A 24,411-nucleotide genomic window follows, 5' to 3' on the forward strand; every position below is an offset into this window, starting at 1 on the left:
ACAAAAAAACCTTTTTCTTTTTAAGTCTAAAATAAAAATCTAGTTGTAGAATTCAACCACTTCTTCCCCTCTCAAGTGTCCCTAAAGGCCTCTAGGAGCGTAGCCGCTAGTACCAAATAAATATATTCTGTAATGTTTTTATACAGACAGATGAACAAACAGACATACTTTGATTGTAGAGTTTTTTGTGTATATATGAATCTTTATAATAAAGTAACACGTTCTATGTAAGTCTTTGTGCACCAAGGGATCTCACTATAGAGGCCTATAGGGGCCTTTGGGTTGGGGGGGAAGACGAACCCTCCTTACAATTACAATTTTTTTTTAATGAAAAAGTTTAAAACATTTATTTTGGAGAGTTAATTCTCTTGGGATAGTGATGGTACCCTTCCCCAAAAAAGTAATAAACCTTACCAGGACATATAAGAAGCTACCATGTAAAGGAGAACCATATTGGTTCAGTGGTTAGTGAGATCCCTTGGTGCACAAAGACTCACATAGAACCTGTTACTTTATTATAAAGATACATATATACACAGAAACTCTACAATCAGAGTATGTCTGTTTGTTCATCCGTCTATATTTATTTGTTACTAGCGGCTACGCCCCTAGAGGCCTTTAGGGGCACTTAAGAGGGGAGGAAGGGGTTGAATTCAACAACTATATTTTTATTTTAGGCTTAAAAAGAAAATTTTTTTTTTGTGTGTTGTGGTCCTTTTTAAAGGGGCGATTTCTCTTCTCTTTCTCAAAAAAAGTTATAAACCTTCCAAGGACCAATGAGAAGCTACATAGTAAAGTAAAAAAAGAACCATATCAGTTCTTAAGCATCAGAAAGATGGACAAACAGACATCAATCTATTTTGTATCATAAATAGTGCTTTAAAGCAGGGACAGAAATATCATCTGGAAAAGAAAATTTTTCCTATCGTTTAAAAGTTATATCCCTGTATAAAAAAATAGTATGTCCTTGTGTTTTTTTCTGTGTGTGCCTAAAGTTCTTGCTAATCGCTGGACCAATTTGGTTCCTCTTTATTGACCTATCTTTTAGACTGATAATAGGATCAACATATTAAGGAGTAGTTTAGTGTCTATTAAACCTTATATAAAAGTAACAGTTTCTGTGTCTGTCTGTTTGTGTGTGTGTGTGTGTTTGTATGTGTGTGTGTGTGTGTGTGTGAGGGTGTCTGTCGGTACCGAAGATTCTTTGTAACCGCTTAACTGATATAGTTCTTCTTGGTTCATGGTCCTGAGAATTTTTTAGTTTAGAAAAAAATGAGTTCCTACCCAACTTTAAAAAAAAAAACTTTTTCTTTTACATACTATAACTGAAAGTAGGGGAGGGGTCAACTTCCCCCCACTTATCAAGGGCCCCTAGATGCCTCTATGGGCAAAACCGCTAGTGATAAAATAATTTTTATCTTGAATTATGATTAAATTATTCTTTTTCCATTTAATAAAATATAATTGTAATTATCAACCTCAAAGAATATCCAGAATTAGTTAATTGGATTTAACAAGGGAAAAAGACAACATCCATAATTAGTGAAGCTCTCGAGTTTAAAAGAATACAAATAAAGAAAATAGCAAATGTAACATACAGATACAAAAATATATTAATCAGAGCGAGATGGGACAATGGGCTGTTTATTAGACTAGTCCCCATAGTTTAATATAGCAATTTGTTATTCGTTGGCTTAACTACTTAGGGGACCTGTTGCGATTTTTGTTTGGTTGGATTAATAAATTAAGTGCCCAACGTTTCAACCATTAACTGAAACATACAGAAGGGTTATCCATGTATCATATTTGGGAATGTAAATCAATTTAGCGGTCATTGTCTTATCCCTTTAGATCCCTGAATAGTAATTAACAATGATCAATGGTTCTTTTTTTTCTATGTAGCTTCTCATTGATTCTTGGAAGGTTTATAACTTTTTTGGGAGGGTACCTCCACCATCCTAGGAGAAATCACCCCCTAAAAAAGGACCCCATTTCACACACAAAAAACAACTTTTTCTTTTTAAGTCTAAAATAAAAATCTAGTTGTAGAATTCAACCACTTCTTCCCCTCTCAAGTGCCCCTAAAGGCCTCTAGGGGCGTAGCCGCTAGTAACAAATAAATATAGACGGATGAACAAACAGACATACTCTGGTTGTAGAGTTTCTGTGTATATATGTATCTTTATAATAAAGTAACAGGTTCTATGTGAGTCTTTGTGCACCAAGGGATCTCACTAACCACTGAACCAATATGGTTCTCCTTTACATGGTAGCTTCTTATATGTCCTGGTAAGGTTTATTACTATTTTGGGGAAGGGTACCATCATTATCCCAAGAGAAACAACTCTCCAAAATAAATGTTTTTAACTTTTTCATTAAAAAAAACTGTAATTGTAAGGGGGGGTTTGTCTTCCCCCCCAACCTAAGGGTCCCTATATGCCTCTAGAGGCTTAGCCGCTGCTAGTAGAGTATCCCATGATATAAAGCAGTAAGGTTTTTTATCTGAATCTCAAAATTAGGCAATTAATTATGAATAAAAAAATCACGCAACCTTTCTTTTAAAAAAAATCAATCTTTAAAGTTAATTAATGTGAAAAGTATAAGTTTAAATGAAAAAAAGTCTTCAGTAAGTGCTATTTATTTTTGATGATAAAGATTTTGCAAAAGACGTTTTATTGCTATGTTGATCAGAAATATGTTAGAATTTGTTGTTAGGTTTTTTCTACAAATCTTTATATTGAAAGTCTAAATTTGAAAATTGTGATTTTTTTAAAGCTTATAGTATTTATATAAGTTGTTTGTATCTTTAAATAAAAAAAAATATTACAAATCATTTTTTTTTTTTTTTTTATTTAAGATTTTCATATTTTTTTCAATTATTTTTCAGAACTTTAAATTGAAAAAAAACCAAAAGACCCCGCTAAAATATTTTGTCTCCACCTGGAATCATCAAGGATTTATGTCTATTTTCACCCTACATAGGTCCCAGGGCTTGGCACTTACTTTTGTCTTGATTCAATTGTAGCCCACAGTGTAACATATTAACGGCAAAATCTTTTTTTAACAGGATACACTATAACACACTTTGTCTGTATGTCCGTTATGTTGGAGATATAAAAAGCGGATTTCTCCTTTAAATATGCATATATTCTATAACTCTTCTTTTTTGTCTGCCTGTTTGTCTGTTGGTAATGCTCTAAATGTACTCCACAGAGGCTACTTTTGGATTATAATCTTTATAATTAGACATTTAAATAAAGATAAATATTGAATGCGTCGTTGCACTTTAGATGGTAATGCTCGTATGTCTGACCATCTGATTTACTGAGCTTCCCTTTAATGGATGCTAATTTCCTTTCTATTTGCTTAAAACTTTTAGGGATTTTTCTTATAAATTGAAATCATTTCAACTTAACATTATGACATCTTTACAAATCTAATAAAGTTGATTTATAATACAAAAGCCGATTCTACTTTTATAATTCAAAAGATATCCAATCCATATAAAAATTTGCTCCTAGAATTAGGAAGCTCGACTGTAGAAAAAATGTATGTGTATATAATGGATATAGGGTATACGTGGATATATTGACAGGAAAAAATTTGTCGTCAATTTAGGTTTCTGATAAGGACCTCATTTAATGATCACTTTGTTCATCCAGTAGGAGGGGAGGGGTTAGGTTACAGGAGGTGAATGGGGGGTATCGTTATATTATCAAGCTGTAAGGACCATTTTATTAGAATAATAGATCTATAGTATAGATGTATATACAAACAACTCCTTTCCTTTTTAAATGCCCTTTTTCGTCTTCTTCTAAATAATTCTCTGCTACTTGGCTGTGTTAATATAAGCGACACCATTGGTTAATTTTCAATGACCCAATAGAAAGGTTGCACAAGGTTGATGCGATTGGATGATACAGTTATTCAACCCGTTCTACCTCTAGTGTTTTACTCTAATATTAGAGTAGTCTAAAAACTAAAATCCATGTAATAATAAATCGAATATATAAATCTTCGATGATGTGTGAATTTGTGGTCAACTAAAATATTACAAATAATAGATATATACAAATATAGATACATGTTTCAAAATATGAAATCTCAGCTTTTTGTATTGTCCTATAGGGATCTAAAGGGATAAGACATTGGCCGACAAATTGATGCACATCCCCAATGACGATATACTACCTTATCTGTAGATAAAAATTAGAGGGTGAAATGTTTGAACACACAATTTCATAAACCAACCAATCAAATTTGTATATATATCCTTAATTATGATACACAAAATTACTCTTTATGTAGCGTAATATTCGTGGTTGAAACATTTGAACACACAATTTAATAAACCAACCAATCAAACCTGTATATATATCCTTAATTATGATACACAAAATTACCCTTTCTGTAACGTAATATTCGTAGTTGAAACGTTTGAACACTCAACTAAATAAACCTACCGATCAAATTTGTATATATATCCTTAATTATGATAAACAAAATTATCCCTTTCTGCTGCCAATTTGTATCAACCAATCAAGATATCATTAAAGTTTATAAGCCTACGAATGTGATAGTGTATATAAAACGGCAGCAATAAACAATTCTTAAAATCGTGTCGCTCTACAAAAAAAATGGAGGATTTTTTTATTAATTTTACTAATAATCTAATCTTAAAAATCTTAAATTCCAATTGTACTAATAAGTTATAATCAAGTATCGACAATCGCAAAAGCAGAAATTCACAGCTGCCAATTGCAGCTATTGGCGTTGCCAAGACAAAACCGCAGCTGTCAAATCAAAATTTAGCTGCCGGCAAAAATTATGTTCAGTCACAGACACATTTCCTTTATTAGCTATCTATCTGTCGAAAGGAGTAAGGAAGAGGCCCTTTGACTGTAAATTACACTGGTACCCAAAGCAGTATAACTCTAAAACTTTGGGTACTTTTATTGATTCTTAATTAGTTGGCTCAAAACTAGAGTATTTAAACTTATCAACAATTAATTTTAAACTACAGGAAGTTTAATTTTGTCATTGGTTATGTCCATAAATTTATCGTACATTGTCTAATCCCTTAAGATCCCTGTTCATGACAGTGCCACAGGCCAGGGAGGGAGGGGACATTGGTCTGTTTATTATATTAGTCTCCAAAGTTTATAAAAACATTTTCTCTTATTCGTTGGCTTAAGAACTTTGGGGACTTTTATTGACTCTTAATTGTTTAAATACAAACTAGTAATATCCAAACTTTTCAACCACTAATTGTAATCTACAGAAAGTGTAAATTTGTTGATCAACATTGGGTATGTCCATACATTTATCGTACATTGTCTAATCCCTTAAGATCCCTGTTCATGACAGTGCCACAGGCCTGGGAGGGAGGGGACATTGGTCTGTTTATTTCACTAGTTCCCAAAGTTTTCTAATAACATTTTCTCTTATTCGTTGGCTTAAGAACTTTGGGGATTTTTATTGAATTTTTATTTGGTTGGTTCATTTAGTTGAGTGTCCAAACGTTTCAACCATTAATTGTAATCAGGAGATGTACATTAATTTATCGTCCATTGTCTTATCCCTTAAGATCTTAAGACAAAGCCGCATTATTAATAAAAACGCGGGTGCCGAACCTTTGCAATAATAATAATAATAATCAATTAATCAGAAAGTGGTTTCAATTCTCATTTTTAATTTCTTCACATTCATTGTTTAATAAATTGATATATAACAAGAACAAGTATGTTAAAAAGTACTGCAGCAAAATCAATAAACAAACTGAATATACCAAAAAGAATAGACAGTAAGATATTAATTGGCGGATTCCCTTAAAGGGCCCAGTAAAAAACAGACCTCTCCATTACTTTGAAATACATTAAAAATTTTATTGGTGGGTATAAATCTTCAAGGGGGAGAAGATAAGGGGGTTTTTACCCACCGCAAACTTTGGAACCCCTAATTTTATCCCCTTAAAAATTGTAAAAATACATTATATTAACACCTCAAACCTATGAAACCCTCCGAAAAAACTTACACGTCTTTGGGTAGGGGGTAGGGTTTGTGTTTTGCTTTACGTCAGGTTAGGTTAGGTAATATCGGGTAATTAGGATTAGTTCCGCAGTTCTTTGTAACATAGAAAAAAATATACTATCCTCACCTTATTTTTATTGTCTCAATAAGAGAAGCGGTTTTTGATTGTTAAAACATTTTTTACTTCTCTAACAAAAATGATTTACATTTAAATTGCTTTTAGAGTAGCTATTCTTTTTACACCACCGTAATGCATTAAAACTTATTAATCAATGTATTTTGTATAAATGATTGCTATTTGTCATGATACCTTTTAAATCATGTAATTAAACATTTTGTCAAAAAAATTAGCTTTTTGCTGTGATTGGTTTAGCGTTACTGTGCATAAGTAATCAGTAAATTTTTCCTTGAGAGAGAGAGAGAGAGAGAGACAGAGAGAGAGAGAGAGAGACAGAGAGAGAGAGACAGAGAGAGAGAGACAGAGAGAGAGAGACAGAGAGAGGTGACAATGGGTTGTATATTACACTAGTCCTCAAAGTTTCATAACAAAATTTCTTATTCGTTGGCTTAACAAGTGAATTTTGATTGGTTGGTTTATTAAGTTGAGTGTTCAAACGTTTCAACTACTAATCTTAAATATGAGAAGGGGAAATTTTATTAATTATCTTTCGGGATGTACATCAATATATAGGCTATTGTCTTATCCCTTTAGATCCCTGGTACCTAATCGTCAGAACAATCTTTATACAAGGTTTATAATCTATAGGACGATTATATCATAAGGAATGGGTTTATGCCTGAATAAAAAAAAGTGGAAAGTCGGGGGTTGTTTCGCCCCTGTCGCCCCCTCACCCAAAATCATAAGTACGCCTCTATCTACACGCATGGATCTAAAGGGATAAGATAATGGACAATTAATTGATATACATCCACAATGATGATAGACAAAATCAATCTTCATGTAGATTAAAATTATTGGTTGAAAAGTTTAAACTATACTAATATGCAACCAACCAATCCAAATGGAACGATTCTTTGGGTACCAGTGTAATTTACACTTTACAGTACAATGTTCTTTCCCTCCCTGACTTGTATGCATAGCGTATATTCAGGGAGGAAGGGGACATTGGACTGTAAATTACGTTGGTACCCAAAGTTTTATAACCACGATATATTATTCGATGATTACCTACTAGTATGAAGTAGTAGCCAAAATTTTAATATGCAGAAGGGATAGTTTGTTTATCAACATTGGGGATGTAGATTAATTTATCGTTCATTGTCTTATCCCTTTAGATCCCTGCTCAAAATATATATGATACATACTTAAGTAAATATTAAAGATAAGCTTATTATTGTTAGCTACAGTTAGTTGACTTTGTTTACTATTTACAAAAACAATATATTATATTATTCACTTTTTGTTAATTTTAGCGGTTGCGCGCTTAGTATCTAATAGAGGAATAGCCTAAAACCATCTAAAAGTAAAATAGTCTAAACCCATTCTTTGAAGCTTTCCTATACTGATAGATTTAAATGATTCGGTGATTAGTGAGATCAAATAGGAGCAAAATGAAGGAACCATCCGACCAAAATAATGGTTTGAATGTGTACACGTTTTTGAATAAAAAAACATTTAGTTTTTTTATTTCAATTATTTAATTTGTTTTCTTAAGGAAATTTTATTTTATTTTTAAAATTTTAATATTAAATTATTACAGATGATTTTTTATAATGTATTTTCAAAGCTCAGAACTGTTATTCGAAAAACAAGTAAGATTTATTTTTTGGCAATGTAAATCTTAAATAGCGAAGCTACTCTTTAATTTACTTTGGCTGTCTGTCCGTCCATCCGCCAGCATTTTCGTGATTTTCTTGGCTACTATGATAGACAGCTGTCTTTTGTGAAGATACCCTATACGAATGAGCCTCCAGTATATAATTTACTTTGTCAGTCAGTCTGTTGGTCATGCAACAAAAAAGACCAAAACATGTTTTATGTAAAATGTTTCGCTTCTAATAATCCATAGTTAAGATCCTCCCTGCGCTACCTAATGATATTATTATCCTTGTTGTATAAATTTTTAGGTGAATTTAAAAACCTGTACATAATATTTATGTTTGTGACAACGTTAATATTCTCATATTTATCAAATCAGGTAAAACTATAATGTTCCAGGGATCTAAAGGGAAAAGACAATGACTTATAAATTGATGTACATCCCCAATGATGATACCCAAAATTACCCTTTCTGTAGATTTCAAATAGTGGTTAAAACGTTTGGACATTCAACTTATCAATCCAAATTCATTGATGTCCACAAAGTTGTTAAGCCAACGAATAAGAAAACGTTTCAATAAGATTTGGGGTACTAGCGTTTATGTTTGTGACAACAAAAATCAATAAAAAAATGGCAGCTTACTATATATCTTTTTATTGGTTAATGATTTATTTTTTTAATGTTGATTAGGTTAGGTTATATTTGTTAAAGGGCAGCTCCGCAGGTACAGGCTCCGATAGGTTTAATAACCCCGTCAGGGGTTTGATTTTTTGCTGAAAACTTTATAAAATAAGTTTAATAAAAGAATGTCATTTTCAGTTATCAAGAAATTATTTGAGGGAAATCACTGCAAATTGATTTATGTCTACATCTTTTAGGCCTACAATTGCCAGAACTTGAATGACAATGTTAAGAATATTTTAAATAATAAACAGGTATTAAACTTTCATTTTAATCAATTTAGATTCAAATCAGCATTACGTTCAAACTTTTCTGAAAACTTTTAGAAGGGGACAAGACAATGGACGATAAATTGAACAACCCATATAATTGTAAACAAAATCACTTCTCTGTAGATAAAAATTAAACCAGTCAGGATTAAATAAAAGTTAAGTACTTAAAATATAAAGAATTAGAGAACATGTTTAATTAACTTACAGTAGAACTTACAGTCTAATGTGCTATCATAAATGTTGTCACCCCTGTTTTAAAAGGAATCATAGTCAATTGATATTTCAGAGATCAAGTTCTGATTCTGAGTATGAGGCAAGGATAAACAGAATCCAACAAATATGTCAAGAATTAGGTAATAACAAGAATCACCATATCCAATATCGGGAAACAAACATTAAAATTTATTGATTTAAAAGTCTTAATTAAGGTAAATGTATTATAATGTTGCCTTGTCTTATAGAATTCTGCCAAAAATTTGTTATCTAGTTTTTTCCTTTATAAATTTACCTAATTGCTCCAAGAATCATCATTTCACATGTTCATATTTTTTTGGGGGAAATTATTACCCATGTTTTTTATTTCAGATTGTGTAAAATCACCAACGTCTTGTGGATATAAAAGCACAAACTCAAAGGAAAATCATAGTCATATTCAAGCATTATCTGGTGCTTTCCCTTAAAGTGCCTTATTAAAGAAATGGAAAATAAGGACGTTTTTTATGTTCCTAACCACTTTACTCTTTACACAGTATAACCTTACTTAATCTGAATTTGTTGGTAATAAACAATAAAACTCCACTATCCTAATTAGTAATTTTCATTTTTATTTTAAAATTGGCAAGAGGGGGGGGGGGGGTGGCTCAAGGTGACTAGGCACCTTAGGAAATCTTTCTGTGCTTTAAGTAGTTTAATATTAAGTTTAACCTTTATTAATAGTATTAATAAAAGTGACTATTTTTATCCATTTTCTTATCTCTTAAGATCCCAACTGTACAACAGTTAGTTTAGGATAGGCCAGGTTAAGTAATATAAGTCTATACTCTATTTTTGAATAAGCTACTTTAAGAAAATATAACTAAAGTTAAGATTGGATAGTTTAACCAAGAGCTTAGTACTGATAACCTAATTCTGGACAAGCAAACCAACACTTTAATGTGTTTTAATTATAAGGTAATGTTTTATTTTTATCTAAAAAAATTGAACATAAAATGACGACATTTCTAGTAAAATATCATTATTTAAAAGAAAATTTCAAACAACATTTTTAATTTGGTCATAGATTAAGTAATCTTGGGGATGTAAGTCAATTTATCGTCCATTGTCTTATTCCTTTAGATTCTTGCTTTTATGGTACGAAAACCTTTTCCCGTATGTCTTCAAAATTGGTTAATTTCAAGTGGATTGGAAGGGGTTCTCTCTGAAAAATCATGTATAGCATCAAATAAAAAAATAAAAAAAAATTGTTAGCCCATAGGAGCCGAAGGTTTTAATCTCGTGATTTTTCATATTAATATACACCGAAAGCTGTCTATGACATGATGCAATAAATAACTATTATCAAATTTACTTTTTACTAGATATTTATTAAATATAGGTAGCAGCATCTACATGGTTGAAGTATTTTGTTTCTTTACAGCACAACTCAAAACTATCAGGTCAATTTTAACACCCTTTATTTTACATATTGTAAAAGTGCACTGTAAAATTTAAATCTCTGAGTATCAAAAAGAAAATTAAAGATGTTATAAACAATTCTATAAAATTTTGTTGTTGTTCTGAATACAATAAAAACAAAAATCAATTGGCTTAAAGTTAAAGTCTAACTAGGAATTATAAAACTGATTTGATCAATTATATATTTATAATTTAAAACTATTGCTTTAAATTCCTTCTTTTCTTTATCAACTAATTACTGCAAAGAAGCCTTAAATTATTTTGTTTTAGATGATTTACTGACTGGAAAGCCAATTTACAAGGTTAGTAAATTGATTATATATTGCATTAACCCTAAACAGTTGGGGGGGTGGGGGTGGTGGGGTTGGAGGGAGGAGTAATTTAATGCTCCCATCCCCCACAACTCTGTTTTATATTCATTTTTTGTGTGTGAAAGATGGAGGTCTATAATTAATTGACTTTTCAAAATATTGCTACTGAGAGTTGGAATTTTTTAAAATAATGTTATCTGTTTAAGAAGGGGAGACTGACTGTTAAGGGTTAATAAATTAGAATTATAAAACATTTATTCTTATTCTAAATATTTCTACGAATTAAATCATGCGCTACAATTACTAAGTCAAAAATGCTTAGTGCTGAGAGTCCCAACCATAAGCCAAGAGAGCTTCCCATATCCACAATTAGGTTGAACATGTCATATGCATAGACCTCAGAATAGACTAATATATCTTTAGCCCTAACTTGGAGTATCATTACTGCCGATTCAGTATTATCAGTATCATGTTTTAATTCTTTCATCGTGAGCTTCATAGTCAGGCATGGTGGAAGGCATGCTGGAAATTCTAGTTTCTGGCCCAACATCATATTTTCTGTCATTACATAACTCTTATTGATGTTGTCATTGCTCAAAATGATATCCTTGTTTTCTTCACAATACTGATCAGTATACTTGTTTGGAAACCAGGGAGGAATGCATGAGTACAATGAAAGCATTTTTTTACTCATTTGATCCTCGACACACTCTCCATAACCTTTTCCAAGGTTATCATAATTAGTGCAGCTGATACCATCATAGATGCTTGAGTCATGTAGGGTCCAAACCAATTCATAGCTGTAAAAATCAAATTGATCCTTTGATGTTGGACCAAAGTTTATTTTGCCATTATCCAAGTGAATTATCTCAAAAGGGTTATCTGTACTAGGGTCTACTAGTAGAACAGATGATCTTTTTACAGTATACAACCCCATGAAATTGTTATTTTCTAGGGTTTGCAACTTCATGCAAAATCCATATGAAGTAACAAATGTCACATCTGTCTCATTAGTTTTCTCAAGATAGTTCTCAACAGTGAGGTCACTGTAATTGCTATCATAAATATAGTCTTGAAGCTCTTCATATGTGAAGTTTCCATATTTACCTTTCCACGTTATTTCATCATATTCATCATCATCAGGATAATAGACATATCCACTAGCAAAAGTATCTTGCCAACTGTATCCAGCTTCCATTGCTCTATCAATGTTATACTGGGGATCATGGCAAACATATACAATAGGTTTCTTCACCTTGTCCACTGCTTGTGTAGTTTTGATTTGATAAACAGGCCTGTCTAAATACTTAATGACCGAGTTCTGCATTTGATAAACAAATATACCAAAGGCAAGAACTTGAAACATAAATCTTGCTAATTCAATTGCTTTCATAGTATTGATCAATTTCAAAACAAATATGGTATCTTTCCATTAAATGCTTGAAATAGACTGGCTCATACTTGAATTTCAAGTATAATCACTTCAATTATACATTTGCATCAATTACCTTTTTTTTATAAATTGATGTCATTTAAATTTGTTTAGCAATTTAGCTAATGATATTTAATGATTTAGCATTGAAAATTGCATGGAAAATGAATACTGAAATTCATATATCATTATGTATAATTAAAACCATTTTCTGGGGGCTAATTTATGGTTGTATTTAAGGAAAAATTATATATAAAAGTATGTTTAATGAGACAGTATTTTTTTTTTGTCAAACAATTCTTAAACTAACAAGGACGACAACATCCATAATTAGTAAAGCTTAAAAAATAAGAATTGATATCGAGGAAAAAATTACTATAGAGCAATGTCATACAATAAAATAACCTGTAAAATCATGCAACCATTAAAATCACAAAAACTTAAAATCTAACACCATAATTAATAGATAAAACTTAATGAAATTTGATGGAAATATTTAAAATATGAGCATATTCAATCTCTGATAATTTCAGTCATCAATCATGAATAGAAATCAAGAAAATCATGAAAACCTACAAATCTAGGAATTGATCTAGCACCTCAATTGATAAACAAATCTTGATAAATCTTGGTGAAAGTATGTAGAATGTTAAATTGATTAATCTGAAAATTTCAGCCCTCTATCTTGAAAACGAATTGAGAAAATCACAAAAACTTGAAAATCTAGGAATCGATCTAGCACCCCAAATAACAGACAGATAGACAAAACAAAGTAAAGATTAGATGGGCATTTTTCTTAGGTATCTTAACTAAAAATTTCAGCTGTATATCTTGAATAGGAGCCGAGAAAATCACATTTCCCCCAATGTGACACTTACGGACAAACAGACAGACAGACGGACATTTCAAATTATAGAGTAGCTTAGCTACTAAAAATGCACATTCCCTTTTGTTCATTATTTACAATTTACTAATTAGATCAATTTATTATTTGAATTATAAAACTAATAATTTTTCATATAATGTTAAAGAATTTCTTTTATATTAATTACACAAATTATTATAAAAATCTATAGTATCTATTCTTTGTTTCAGGTGTCATCTGTTCTAAGTCCTTCTATGTCTGAATTATTTGATGTCATAGGAGGACCAAATACTTTTAGATTCCTTCTGGTCAGACATCCATTTGATAGGTAAACATTAATTTTGATTCAATTTATAATTATAATTTGACTCAGAAATCATATTTGATTATTATTTAGACTTTTATCAGCATACCAAAATAGAGTGATGGATACATCTACTGATCAGTATAAAAGTAGGTATATTTCTCCAAGTGTTAACATTTTGGGCTAAAATCACCTAAATAATGCAAGTCTAAAATTTTAAAGCTATTCTGGTAAGCCGAGCGTTCTCGGCCCACGGGGTAACGAGTTCGGATTCAACGAGCCCTAGCCTTTAATTATTCTACCAAACAAACAAGCAGGATTCAATCATACAGAAATTATATATTTAAACTGAATAATATTTACAAGTTATGTTTACTATATATATACAACAGATTATAACAATGGTTAGGTTTGAAGGGGGTGTGGGGCGCTAGGGCTTAGCTCCCGACGGCAGACAGGCTGTGGGGGCAGCGGTGGTAAAAGGGGAGGCAACGCCTCCCAGTTATATAAGCGCGTGAGGGACTCGTGATAGTTGCATGTTTGAGTCCCCTCCCCACATTTAGGCAGGCTAGTTTGACCGCTGGGTGCGGGGTCAACAGCGGTCATGAGATAGATGGTGATATAATAAGATTAGTGCAGGGGGTTTGTTATCATAAGTCACAGCGAAGCAACTCTGTAAACGGCCTGTCCGTCTGGGTGTCGTATTACCACAACCTCCCCTTCAAGGGTTGCGTGGCTCCTGAGCCACCAGGCCTTGAACCTGGGGATACGACAGCCTATGCCTGCGCCGGACAGGCAGTTCTTGGGGCACAGCTCGATGGAGGACAGCTCGGGCTACACAGGCTCCCTGGGACACTCGTTGCTCAGTCTGACTGTGGTTGGTGATCAGCATTGTCAGCTCCTGGTTGGCTTCTAGGCGTGGGTTGGCGACGGCCAAGCCCCGCCGCTGGAAATTTTGCCTCGTCTGCAGGATTAGTTCTGCCTCGGCTGGTAGCTGGACACGGAGGCCTAGACAGACTCTGATGGTTCCTGAGGGTGGAATGGCGATGGCAAATGGTGCATAGAACTCCATGGGGGCGCCTGCTTGATTCAGGTTGCTTGGTCTCCTAGCTCCTACCCGGATGGGGATGGCTGTCATCAGCAGGGGGCACATGGCTTCTTCTTCTTCTTCTGGGGCGGCTTCTTCCATCGCAGTGGCTGGCTCTTCTCCTACAGGCTCGCTGCTGGCTGGCAGGTTCTCCATGTCCGCGTCAGGATTCCAGATGGCATCTCTGAGTGGCTCTGGAGCGGGCGGCGGCGGCGGTGGTTCGTTGGGCTGCTCCTGCAGGTTCTCCTCTACTGGGTCACGGTCTTGGCCGCTAAGCTGTGGGGCGGCTGCGGCTGGCTGGTGCACTGGGAGCTCCCCTGGGTTGCTAGCTGCGGGCGCCGCTGCTCCAACTGGCAGCTCAGTGGCGTCCTCGTCGCCGTCCATATCAACTTGGATGTCTGCTGGGATCTGGTGGGCAGTCACGTCTCCAGTGTATTTGCGCAGTCGGCCTACATGCGCGGTAACTTCTGAGATCCTGGCTACTGGAGAGGCAGGTTTAATGACATAATGGACTTCTGTAGCTTTCCTCACTACTTTCCAGGGGCCAGTCCATCTCTTGGTAATCTTGGCTGCCTTCCCTGGCACCAGGCGGGGGGCCAGGTACCAGACCAAGTCTCCAACCTCATACTTGGCCGTGCCTTCGTAAGCTGCCGCGCTCCTCCTGATGGCTCCCTCCTCCTTCTGCTGGATGGCATCATACACTGCATAGTAGCGCTGCAAGAGGGCTTGGACGTTGGCGGGAACTGAAGCATATTCGGTCTCTGGCAGCCGTAGTACCATGTCCACCGGAAGTTTGGCCTCTCTCCCAAAGAAGGCCAGGAACGGGGTCACGCCAGTGGATCTGCAGGCCTTGGTGTTGTAGGCGAAGGCGATGGCAGGCAGGTGTGGCTCCCAGTTGTTATCGTCTCTGTCCAGGAACAGGCGCATGCCTGTGTTGAGCGTCCTATGAAACCTCTCCACTCGGTTGGACTGCGGGTTGTAGGGTGGTGGATGTGTCAGGCCAATCTCAAGTCTGGAGGCCAGTTCCTGGAATACCTGGCCGGTAAATTCCATTCCATTGTCGGAATGGATCTTCAGGGGGCATCCGAACGTGGCCAGGTGGCGGTGCAACAGGGCTTCAGCCACCGTGAGGGTGCGCTTGTTGGGGATGGCGTAGAGGCTGACAAACCGGCTGAATCCATCTTGGCAGGTGAGGATGTAGTGGTTCCCAGTTGAGGTCTCTGGCAGTGGCCCCACCAGGTCGATGAATAGGACTTGCTGTGGATACCCCTGGCGGGAGGGCACATGGATCCCCTGCTTCAGCCTCTCCTTGGTAACTTTCTGGACACACTCAGGGCAGGTTTGTACCATCAGGTGGACGTCACGGGCCAGGTTGGGCCACCAGAAGTGCATGGCAACGCGGGCGATGGTTGCGTCCATCCCAAAGTGCCCAGCCATGGGGGTCCCATGGGCTAGAAAGAACGCGTCCTGCTGGAGGGCCGAAGGCAGCAGGTATCTTGTCCTCTCTCCTGTCAGAGTCTGGTCAGTGGTGGTGAGGCAACCATGCTCGTCAAGCCCCAGGGCTGGGAAGCGGCTGGCGTACTGCTGCTCGTCTCGTTCCTTGCCACGCAGCTCGGCCTTGGTTGGGGCTTTGCCATCAGCCACCCACTGGCGGACATGGAGCAGGAGGGGGTCCTGTGTCTGGGCCTCCAATACTCTAGCTGGATCCAGTCGGGCGGCAGGAGGCCGGCTAGCTGCGGACTCCCCTAGCTGGCAAAGGTTGTGGATATACTCAGCCTGCTCTGCTAATTCTTCGGCGCTGGCCGTTGGCATGTTGGCATCTTCCCGGCGGCTGAGGGCGTCGGCGTTGGTATTCTGGGTGCCCGGCCTGTGGCAGACGGTAAAGTCTAGGGCCGCTAGCTCCTCCTGCCAGCGGGCCACCATCCCTGTGGATGTGTTCAGTGATTTCATCTGTAGCAAGGCAGAGGAATCAGTGTTGATCTGGAAGCTGCGGTAGGACAAGATGCCGTGGAATTTTCGGATCCCATACATAATGGCGGCCATCTCTCCCTTCCAGGACGGGTAGCGCGTCTCAGGGTCGGTTGTCTTGCGCCCCACGGCGGCAATCAGCCTCTCCTTGCCCTCCTGACATTGACTCAGTATGGCAGAGATGGCGCGGCTGCTGAAGTCTGTGGTGAGCTGGAACACCGCTGGCAAATCAAACCTGGGCGGCGCTCGGATGGGGGCCTTGCGGAACTTGTCCTTGAGTTGCAGCAGCTGGGCTTCCATCTCAGGCGTCCAGGTTAGGGCCTTGGCCGTCTTCTGGCGGTTCATCTCGTAGGTGAGGTCTGCATACTCTGGGATGAACAGGCGGTAGTATCCAAAGAACCCCAGCAACGCCAGCAAGTCCTTGGGGGTGCTAGGGGCTGGCCAGTCCAAGATACGGTCAATATAGTCCTCTTGCATGGCTATCCCCTCACGGCTGAGGGTGTGGCCCAGATAATCCACCTTAGATCGGAACAGCTTGGTCTTGGCTGGCTTGAGGCGGATCCCTCCCCTGCGGTGGGCTTCAAAAACCTCTCGGAGCCTGGCCAGGTGGGCCCAGGTATCCTGGTGGAAGGTCAGGACGTCGTCAAGGTATGACTGGAGGTTGGCTGTGCCTAGTGGGTTTAGGACCCCTGCAATAAACCTGGAATAGACAGACGGTGCCGTAGCCAGGCCAAAGGGCATCCTTTTCCATTGATACAAGCCCCTGGGGGTGGTGAAGGCGGTGCAGGGCCGGCTGTCCTCGGACACACGGATGGTGTAGTATGCGGCCACCGCGTCTAAAGCACTGTAGACACGGTGCCCGCCAGCTCGTTCCACCAACTGCTGGATCCTAGGCAGAGGGTAGCTGTCCAGCTCCAGACACTTGTTGAGGGCTCTGTAGTCGACGGCCCAGCGGGTGCTCCCGTCCTTCTTCTTGATGGGCACCAGGGGGCTGCTCCAGGCGGAGTCTGATGGCTCTATAACTCCCTCCTGTAGCCAGGTGTCCAGTTGTTTCTCCAGTTCAGCCTCTTGCCGCGGGTTCAGATCCCTAAATCTCTGGCGGATCGGCTGGGTCCCTGGCTTGAGGCGCAGCTGCAACTCAACCACATCTGTGCAGCCGGGGGTAGAATTGGAGAAAACGTCCCTGTATTCTGACAACATAGTCCAGACCTCCTTCTTGAGCAAGGGGTCCTTGCGTAGGAACTCATTGTCTTCCATCTCCAGGGCCTCCCACAACTCCTGCATGTCTATAGGCTCAGCAGGTTCTTGGAACGAGTGGAGACGCGGGGGAGGCGTATCAGAGACCTCTAGAATGTCAGGTTTGACCAGCTCCCCTGCCACTGGGAGGCCAGCATCCAACAAGAGGGGCACCTCCCCCTCATTGACCACCAGTACTCTAAACACAGTGGCAGAGCCAGGCCTGTGGGCATACAAGCCTTCTGGAATAACAAGATCCTCCCCAAACCTCTGTTCTGGGGCAGCTAGTTGGATGGCATCCTTGGTGCGATGGCCTACTAGCTCAACAGGGACCGCCATAACCCCGCGGCCAGGCAGGACCACCCGCTTGGCTGTGCGGAGCTGGGGTGGCTGGCCATCAGTTGGAGTGACAGCGCTTAGCCTATACGTGGCTGGTGCGGGGTCAGCTTTGGCTCCGGGACCCACCGGCCGCGACTTGACGGGCTCGGCTTCTGGAGGGGCTGACGTGTCGGAGCCAGGTGTGGCTCCGAGGGCGTCCGGCCACGATTTGACGGGCTCGGCGCTGGGAGAGGCCAAAGTGCTGGGTCCAGCTTTGGCTCCGTGGGCGTCCGGCCGCGACTTGACGGGCACGGCGCCGGGAGAGGCTGGGGCCTGAGAGTTGAGTGTGGCTCCGGGTACATCAGACCGCGACTTGACGGGTCTGGACTCGGGCTTGGCTGGTGGACTGGCTGGAGGTCCCAGGTAGAGGGGGCCAGGTGGACACGGCTGGCCGTTGATAAAGGTGTCGGCGGAGAAGATTGGTTCTGGAGGGCTGGCAATCTCAGGAAACGTTGTTGGCAGGCTCTCCCTTGGCACCTTGGGCACTGGGGGCAACCCCATGGCTAGCAGGTTAGCTCCCTTGTGTGCGTTGAGCTCAGCGTCCACCCAGTGTGTGCCTTGCTCAACCACACGTGGCTGCTCAGGCAGGGGGCCTGGCAGGGGCCCCTCATAGCTTAGCTCTCTCTCGGCTGTTTCCCGGTCAATGGGGACGCCACGGAGTGGGATAAACTCCCCACGCACCCACAAGCAAGGTGGTTGCATGTCGAAACAGAGCCTAGTTCCGAACTCCTTGAGAAAATACCCTCCTAAGTTCAGAGGGTGTGAGAGGTTCCGGACCACAGTCACGTGGTATAAATGGAGTATAAGAGTGTGTGAGACTGCCATATATAACTCTTTTAACTTTCCGATTACCTGGAGGGGCTGGCCTTCCTCATTAGCAGTCAGGATCTGGGTGTTGTCCGGAATCAACATGCGTTGCACGCCCATCGCGTGCATGAGGTGCTCAGAAATTACAGCAGACCCTGGTACACGGTTGCCAGAATCAATCATGGCATCAACCTGTACATGCTGGGCAGGGTCAGGGGTAGGAAACCTCACCCTGACATGGCAGGGGAAATGGAGGTCCTGCCCTTGAGACAAGGGGGCCTCTCGTTCGGCTGGGGTTGGCAGAAACTTTGGTGGTGGCCGCACTGCAGCTATGGTGGTATCGCTTACCATGGTGGCTTAGACTGTAGCTTCGAATCACTAGAGCTTATTAATTATCACTTGGTCAACAATTTTATATTTATTTTTATCACTTGGTTGACATTTATACACACTTATGTGTTGTTATCACTAGGAGCTCTAGGTGTGATTCTGGAAGCACTGGCAGCAGGGAATGTCCGTCCTGCAAGGTTCAGAGGGGTGACGGCGGTAGGGAATGACCCGTCCTACAGCGCCGCTGGTTCGAATCCCGAAAATGGCGGCAGGGAATGGCCCGTCCTGCAGCGCCTCGGGTTCGAATCCTGGGAGGCAGCGGCAGGGAATGTCCCGTCCTGCCGTGCCTGTGGCTCAAAATCTGCTATCCGTCGCAGTGGTAGGGCTTACTTGTGTGCTGAAGCTTCGCAGCCACACATTGCCTTCTTAGGGAGACCAGCACCCAGCTGTCTGTCTCGTAGGTTTGGCCTGGGTGTCCTGGGGCTTGTCCCAGCTACACTTGCCAATTTGGACTCAGTTCTGTAGCCGTCTGAGCTAAATTATCTGATTGCCGTGGCTGCGCACCTAGCGCTACTCCTACACGACACGGAAAAGCGTCTTAACTGGCGCTTTTAGCAGGCTAAATCTGCTTGCCGTAGGCCAGAGGCCCACATATTGCGTTCAAAAATGATGGAAATTCGACCTAAAAAGGCCGTCTCACGGGTCAGTTGGCGGCTGATTGTCCCCTTACTTGCCAAAGGGTCCAATCAGAGGTAGAATAGGCTAGTTTCTGTAAGGCTCGATTGAAACACGCTGACACCAAGTTCTGGTAAGCCGAGCGTTCTCGGCCCACGGGGTAACGAGTTCGGATTCAACGAGCCCTAGCCTTTAATTATTCTACCAAACAAACAAGCAGGATTCAATCATACAGAAATTATATATTTAAACTGAATAATATTTACAAGTTATGTTTACTATATATATACAACAGATTATAACAATGGTTAGGTTTGAAGGGGGTGTGGGGCGCTAGGGCTTAGCTCCCGACGGCAGACAGGCTGTGGGGGCAGCGGTGGTAAAAGGGGAGGCAACGCCTCCCAGTTATATAAGCGCGTGAGGGACTCGTGATAGTTGCATGTTTGAGTCCCCTCCCCACATTTAGGCAGGCTAGTTTGACCGCTGGGTGCGGGGTCAACAGCGGTCATGAGATAGATGGTGATATAATAAGATTAGTGCAGGGGGTTTGTTATCATAAGTCACAGCGAAGCAACTCTGTAAACGGCCTGTCCGTCTGGGTGTCGTATTACCACACTATATCTTGAAGTTACTTAACACAATATAGGACACCTGCCATCTTCACAATATCAGGTATAGGCCTGCAGTTGAGAAAATAACTGAGAATATCAGTATGAATGTTGGTGAAGTAACATTTTACTAATATGGAATTTAGGCTGGCTGATGTAAAAAAATACAAATAGACTATTTATAATCAATTTTTAACCCTACATCTTTAGTGGATGAATTGTCACAATATCTAAAATTTCTCATACAATTTCAGATCACATAAAAAAAATTAGAAAATCAAGAAGCCCAATGGAAACATATTATGAAAATGGAGAGTTTCCAAATTATGAAGACTTTCTTATTTATATCACAGGTACAAATGACATAAATGGTATAAATGTTGACCATATCCATTGTGACTGTGGTGTAATACTTAGCAGATCTGCTCATTGTCCAGAATGTGCTGGTTCTAATCTTTGCACAACACTGCATCATAACTAAAGATGTTAAACATGCATATGCTGCTATGTAGGGTGTGCAACATTAATAGTTAAGGCAGGAGGAATGCCTTGCCCAAAAATAGGCACAACTTTAACATTGAAAAGTTATGATTTCAGACTAAGGTAATGCAGTTTAAGGGTTGGTTGACTTCAGAAGTGCATTTGACTATAAAATCATGCATAAAATTAAGCAAGATTTGGTTCAGGGATACACTAAATAAGACCTCTGATGGCTATCAGTATCTTATCATTATTCTACATAAAAATTTTAATGTAATACCTAGAGGGAGGAACTGATGTTCATTGGAAGCCATATTGGCAGTCTTGTTCACCTTGTATTGTGCCTTATGATGCAGGTAACTATTTAACCAGGTTGTCAGAGAAAATTATTATTTTGAGAGAACAGAAAAGTAAAACTTTTTACGTCCAATATTATTTCTAAACTGCTAAAATGATTCATTTATTTTTTTTGATTATTTCCTCCATAGATTGATTTTCAAAGTTACCTTGTATTTGTGTGAATGTATCTAAATACTTTAATTTGCACTACAAAAGACACAAATATCTTTTTAGTATTAAAGCTGGAAGATGGATTGAGTGGTACAAAATGGTTATTACAAAAGACTGGAATGGGTTCCTTGGAACAGGTTTGAAATCATTTTTGGAACTGTAATTTATAAGCTATTTTCTATTATGGTTCTGAATTAGATCCAGTTCATATGCTAGCTATTACAAAGAATTATCCACTAAAAATAAATTTGGTCATGAATTGTTGGCCTATGCACCAAAATTGAAATTAATCATAATGATTTACAATACACAGAAAACTGTTTTTAATATCATGTAATAATTATCAATCTAACATTTTCACTGGTAAATGTTTAAAATGGAATTAAAATAAAAATGTAATTTAGTGGTATGATATCATAGAGAACAAAAGTAACAAGAATATAAATGATTACAGGTAAAACTTTTATATATTTCTTTTAATTCCTAAATTAATATATCTTTTTTTTGTTTTAAACTTGTCATTATATATTAAGTGTCTTTTTGTAACAACAAACTTTGACTTTGTTTGGAATGAAATCAACTAAGAATGATGCCAGCATTCATAACTAGCCAAACACAAAAAATGCATGGATTGATAAACAGAAAAATAGAGATATAGGTCATATGTTAGATATATGATTAAAAATAGAAAATTATGAAGGATTATACAGATATAGTTTTTGTATCATGATAAACAGACAGATGTATCAAATCAGGGAGTAAGGGAGGGGACAATGGATCGAATGTTCAATCTTCAGGAGTCTCAGACTTTGGGTACTGGCTTAAAGGGAATGTGCAAGAATTTAGCAGTTTTTGACTGAGTTTGGGTACTTGCGCAAGAAATGCCGCAACTCGCTGTATTATTTTAGAATATATATAGTTTTGCAGACATAGATTAGTTTAAATATAAATACACGGCCCCCCTCCCATACTATATTTTACTCCCTTCTCCCCCACCTCCTTTTTTAAAGCAGACGAGAAAGGGAAATGGAGAAGGGAGGTGAGTACAAGGAAAATAAAATACTCCCTGGTATCAAATAGATTACATTCTGTTTGCTCATTGGCATATCAATGAGGCTCATAAATCATTTCAGCTGTCTATATGGAATAGTAGCTGAGAAATTATGTTTTTTTACTGATAGACACTTTTGATTCCCATTTAAAAAATATGTTTTTACCAACTATATAACAATTCTCATTTTCTTTAACATTGAACTTACTTTTAGAAAAGTTGGCTGTGACACATTGGAGAAAATTTACAGATTGTACCAATTTGATTTCTTGTTGTTTGATTATTCAGCAACTGATTATCTGGATATCATATCTGTTGAGTGTGGACTGCTATTTTAACAGTGTACTATTTGATAAACCTTTTGTTATTATGGAATAAAATTATAAATTAAAAAGTAGAAAAAGTAATGCTTTTATGTAATTAATGTCTGTACCGTGTACGTACATCATTATAATGAATTCATGAAGGAATTGTCTGGTCCTTTCGAAACCTAGCCTCTTAATTCTTATTTTTAATATCCGACATTGTATGTAGCAAGAAAATTCTTTGTTTTCATTGTTTTTATCATCCTTATTAAATAATCAATTGTTGACAAAACTGTCCAGAGGTGAATTCTTAAAAATAATTTTGCCCCACTAAAATCAGTTTGCCCCACTAAAATTTTAGTGAGGCAAAATTATTCACTCTAAATTTTTAGTTTGCCTCACTGATTTTAGTTGGGCAAAAGTTTTTTAAGAATTCACCTCAGTTTAAAAATACACCTTAAAAGATTTCACTTAAATAAAAAAAAACTTTTTTATTTCAGGGAGCTGATTTGTGAAACATTAAAGAAAATTTACAAAATATATATTTTATTTCTATCTTTTCAATTACAATGTTTTTCTTTATATTGCTGGAATACTTTTTAAAAAAGTTAAAGGATATCTACATATCTGTCTGTATGTCTAAATATTGCACTAATTTTTATATCCTTTATAGAAAAGCTTCTTATTGGTCAATGGGAAGGTTTATAACTATTTGTTGGATGATATTCAAAGCCTACCATGAGAAATCGCCACTAGAAAAAAAGATCCCACTCCCCTCCCCCCTTTCATATAACTGCCTTTTGGCCTCAAGGGGCGTAGCCGATAGTAAGAAATATTTTACAAAATAGAAGTTTTAGCTTTAAGTTTGCTTATTGATTAGCGTAATGAATTTCAGAAAATCGAACATGTTATATTGAAGTCTCTAAAACAGGTCAAATTGCTGCTGTGTCAAGAGAAGTGGTAATGCATTGGTCGATTAGATGGTACACATGATTGCAACTCAAGCAGTAAAACATTAAACAAATCCCCTGCAATCAAAGGGTTTGGGTTTTGCTGGATTATTATCAACATAAAAAATGGTTAACCCTTTTCAATCTTAGTTTTCTTTGTGACCCTTTTATAAAATTTTTCTTTATCTATCTCTCTTTCTCTCTCTCTCTCTCTCTCTCTCTCTCTCTCTCTCTCTCTCTCTCTCTCTCTCTCTCTCTCTCTCTCTCTCCCCCTCTATCTATCTATCTATTTATCTATCTATCTATCTATATATATATATCTATCTATCTATATATCTATCTATCTATCTATCTATCTATCTATCTATCTATCTATCTATCTATCTATCTATCTATCTATCTATCTATCTATCTATCTATCTATCTATCTATCTATCTATCTATCTATCTATCTATCTATCTATCTATCTATCTATCTATCTATCTATCTATCTATCTATCTATCTATCTATCTATCTATCTATCTATCTATCTATCTATCTATCTATCTATCTATCTATCTATCTATCTATCTATCTATCTATTTTTTTTATTTTGCTTTCTTATAATACAACAACCCTTTATGAATTAATAATTCAAATTTTGTATTCTCATATTTTTCTTTCTCTCTCTTTCT

The 24,411-nt window shown here is 38.2% G+C and overlaps 2 protein-coding genes across 2 annotated transcripts; both read left to right on the forward strand.

Annotated features, from left to right (window-relative positions):
* Nucleotides 1-7,742: 7,742 nt before the first annotated feature.
* On the forward strand, nt 7,743-9,470 carry LOC145303920 (uncharacterized). The gene is made up of 5 exons (XM_080145589.1): nt 7,743-7,803; nt 8,119-8,189; nt 8,690-8,746; nt 9,051-9,117; nt 9,350-9,470. Exons 1-5 carry the CDS (start codon nt 7,752-7,754, stop codon nt 9,442-9,444), a joined length of 342 nt encoding a protein of 113 aa, XP_080001715.1. The 5' UTR covers nt 7,743-7,751; the 3' UTR covers nt 9,445-9,470.
* On the forward strand, nt 9,451-23,073 carry LOC145303919 (carbohydrate sulfotransferase 11-like). The gene is made up of 10 exons (XM_080145588.1): nt 9,451-9,934; nt 10,359-10,419; nt 10,709-10,740; nt 13,277-13,374; nt 13,444-13,499; nt 20,694-20,792; nt 21,204-21,275; nt 21,493-21,566; nt 21,834-21,883; nt 22,695-23,073. Exons 1-10 carry the CDS (start codon nt 9,917-9,919, stop codon nt 22,816-22,818), a joined length of 684 nt encoding a protein of 227 aa, XP_080001714.1. The 5' UTR covers nt 9,451-9,916; the 3' UTR covers nt 22,819-23,073.
* The last annotated feature ends 1,338 nt before the right edge of the window (nt 23,074-24,411 follow it).

This window comes from Acartia tonsa, chromosome 13 (assembly GCF_053477335.1).
Source record: "Acartia tonsa isolate MP-2025a chromosome 13, ASM5347733v1, whole genome shotgun sequence".
NCBI lineage: Eukaryota > Metazoa > Arthropoda > Copepoda > Calanoida > Acartiidae > Acartia > Acartia tonsa.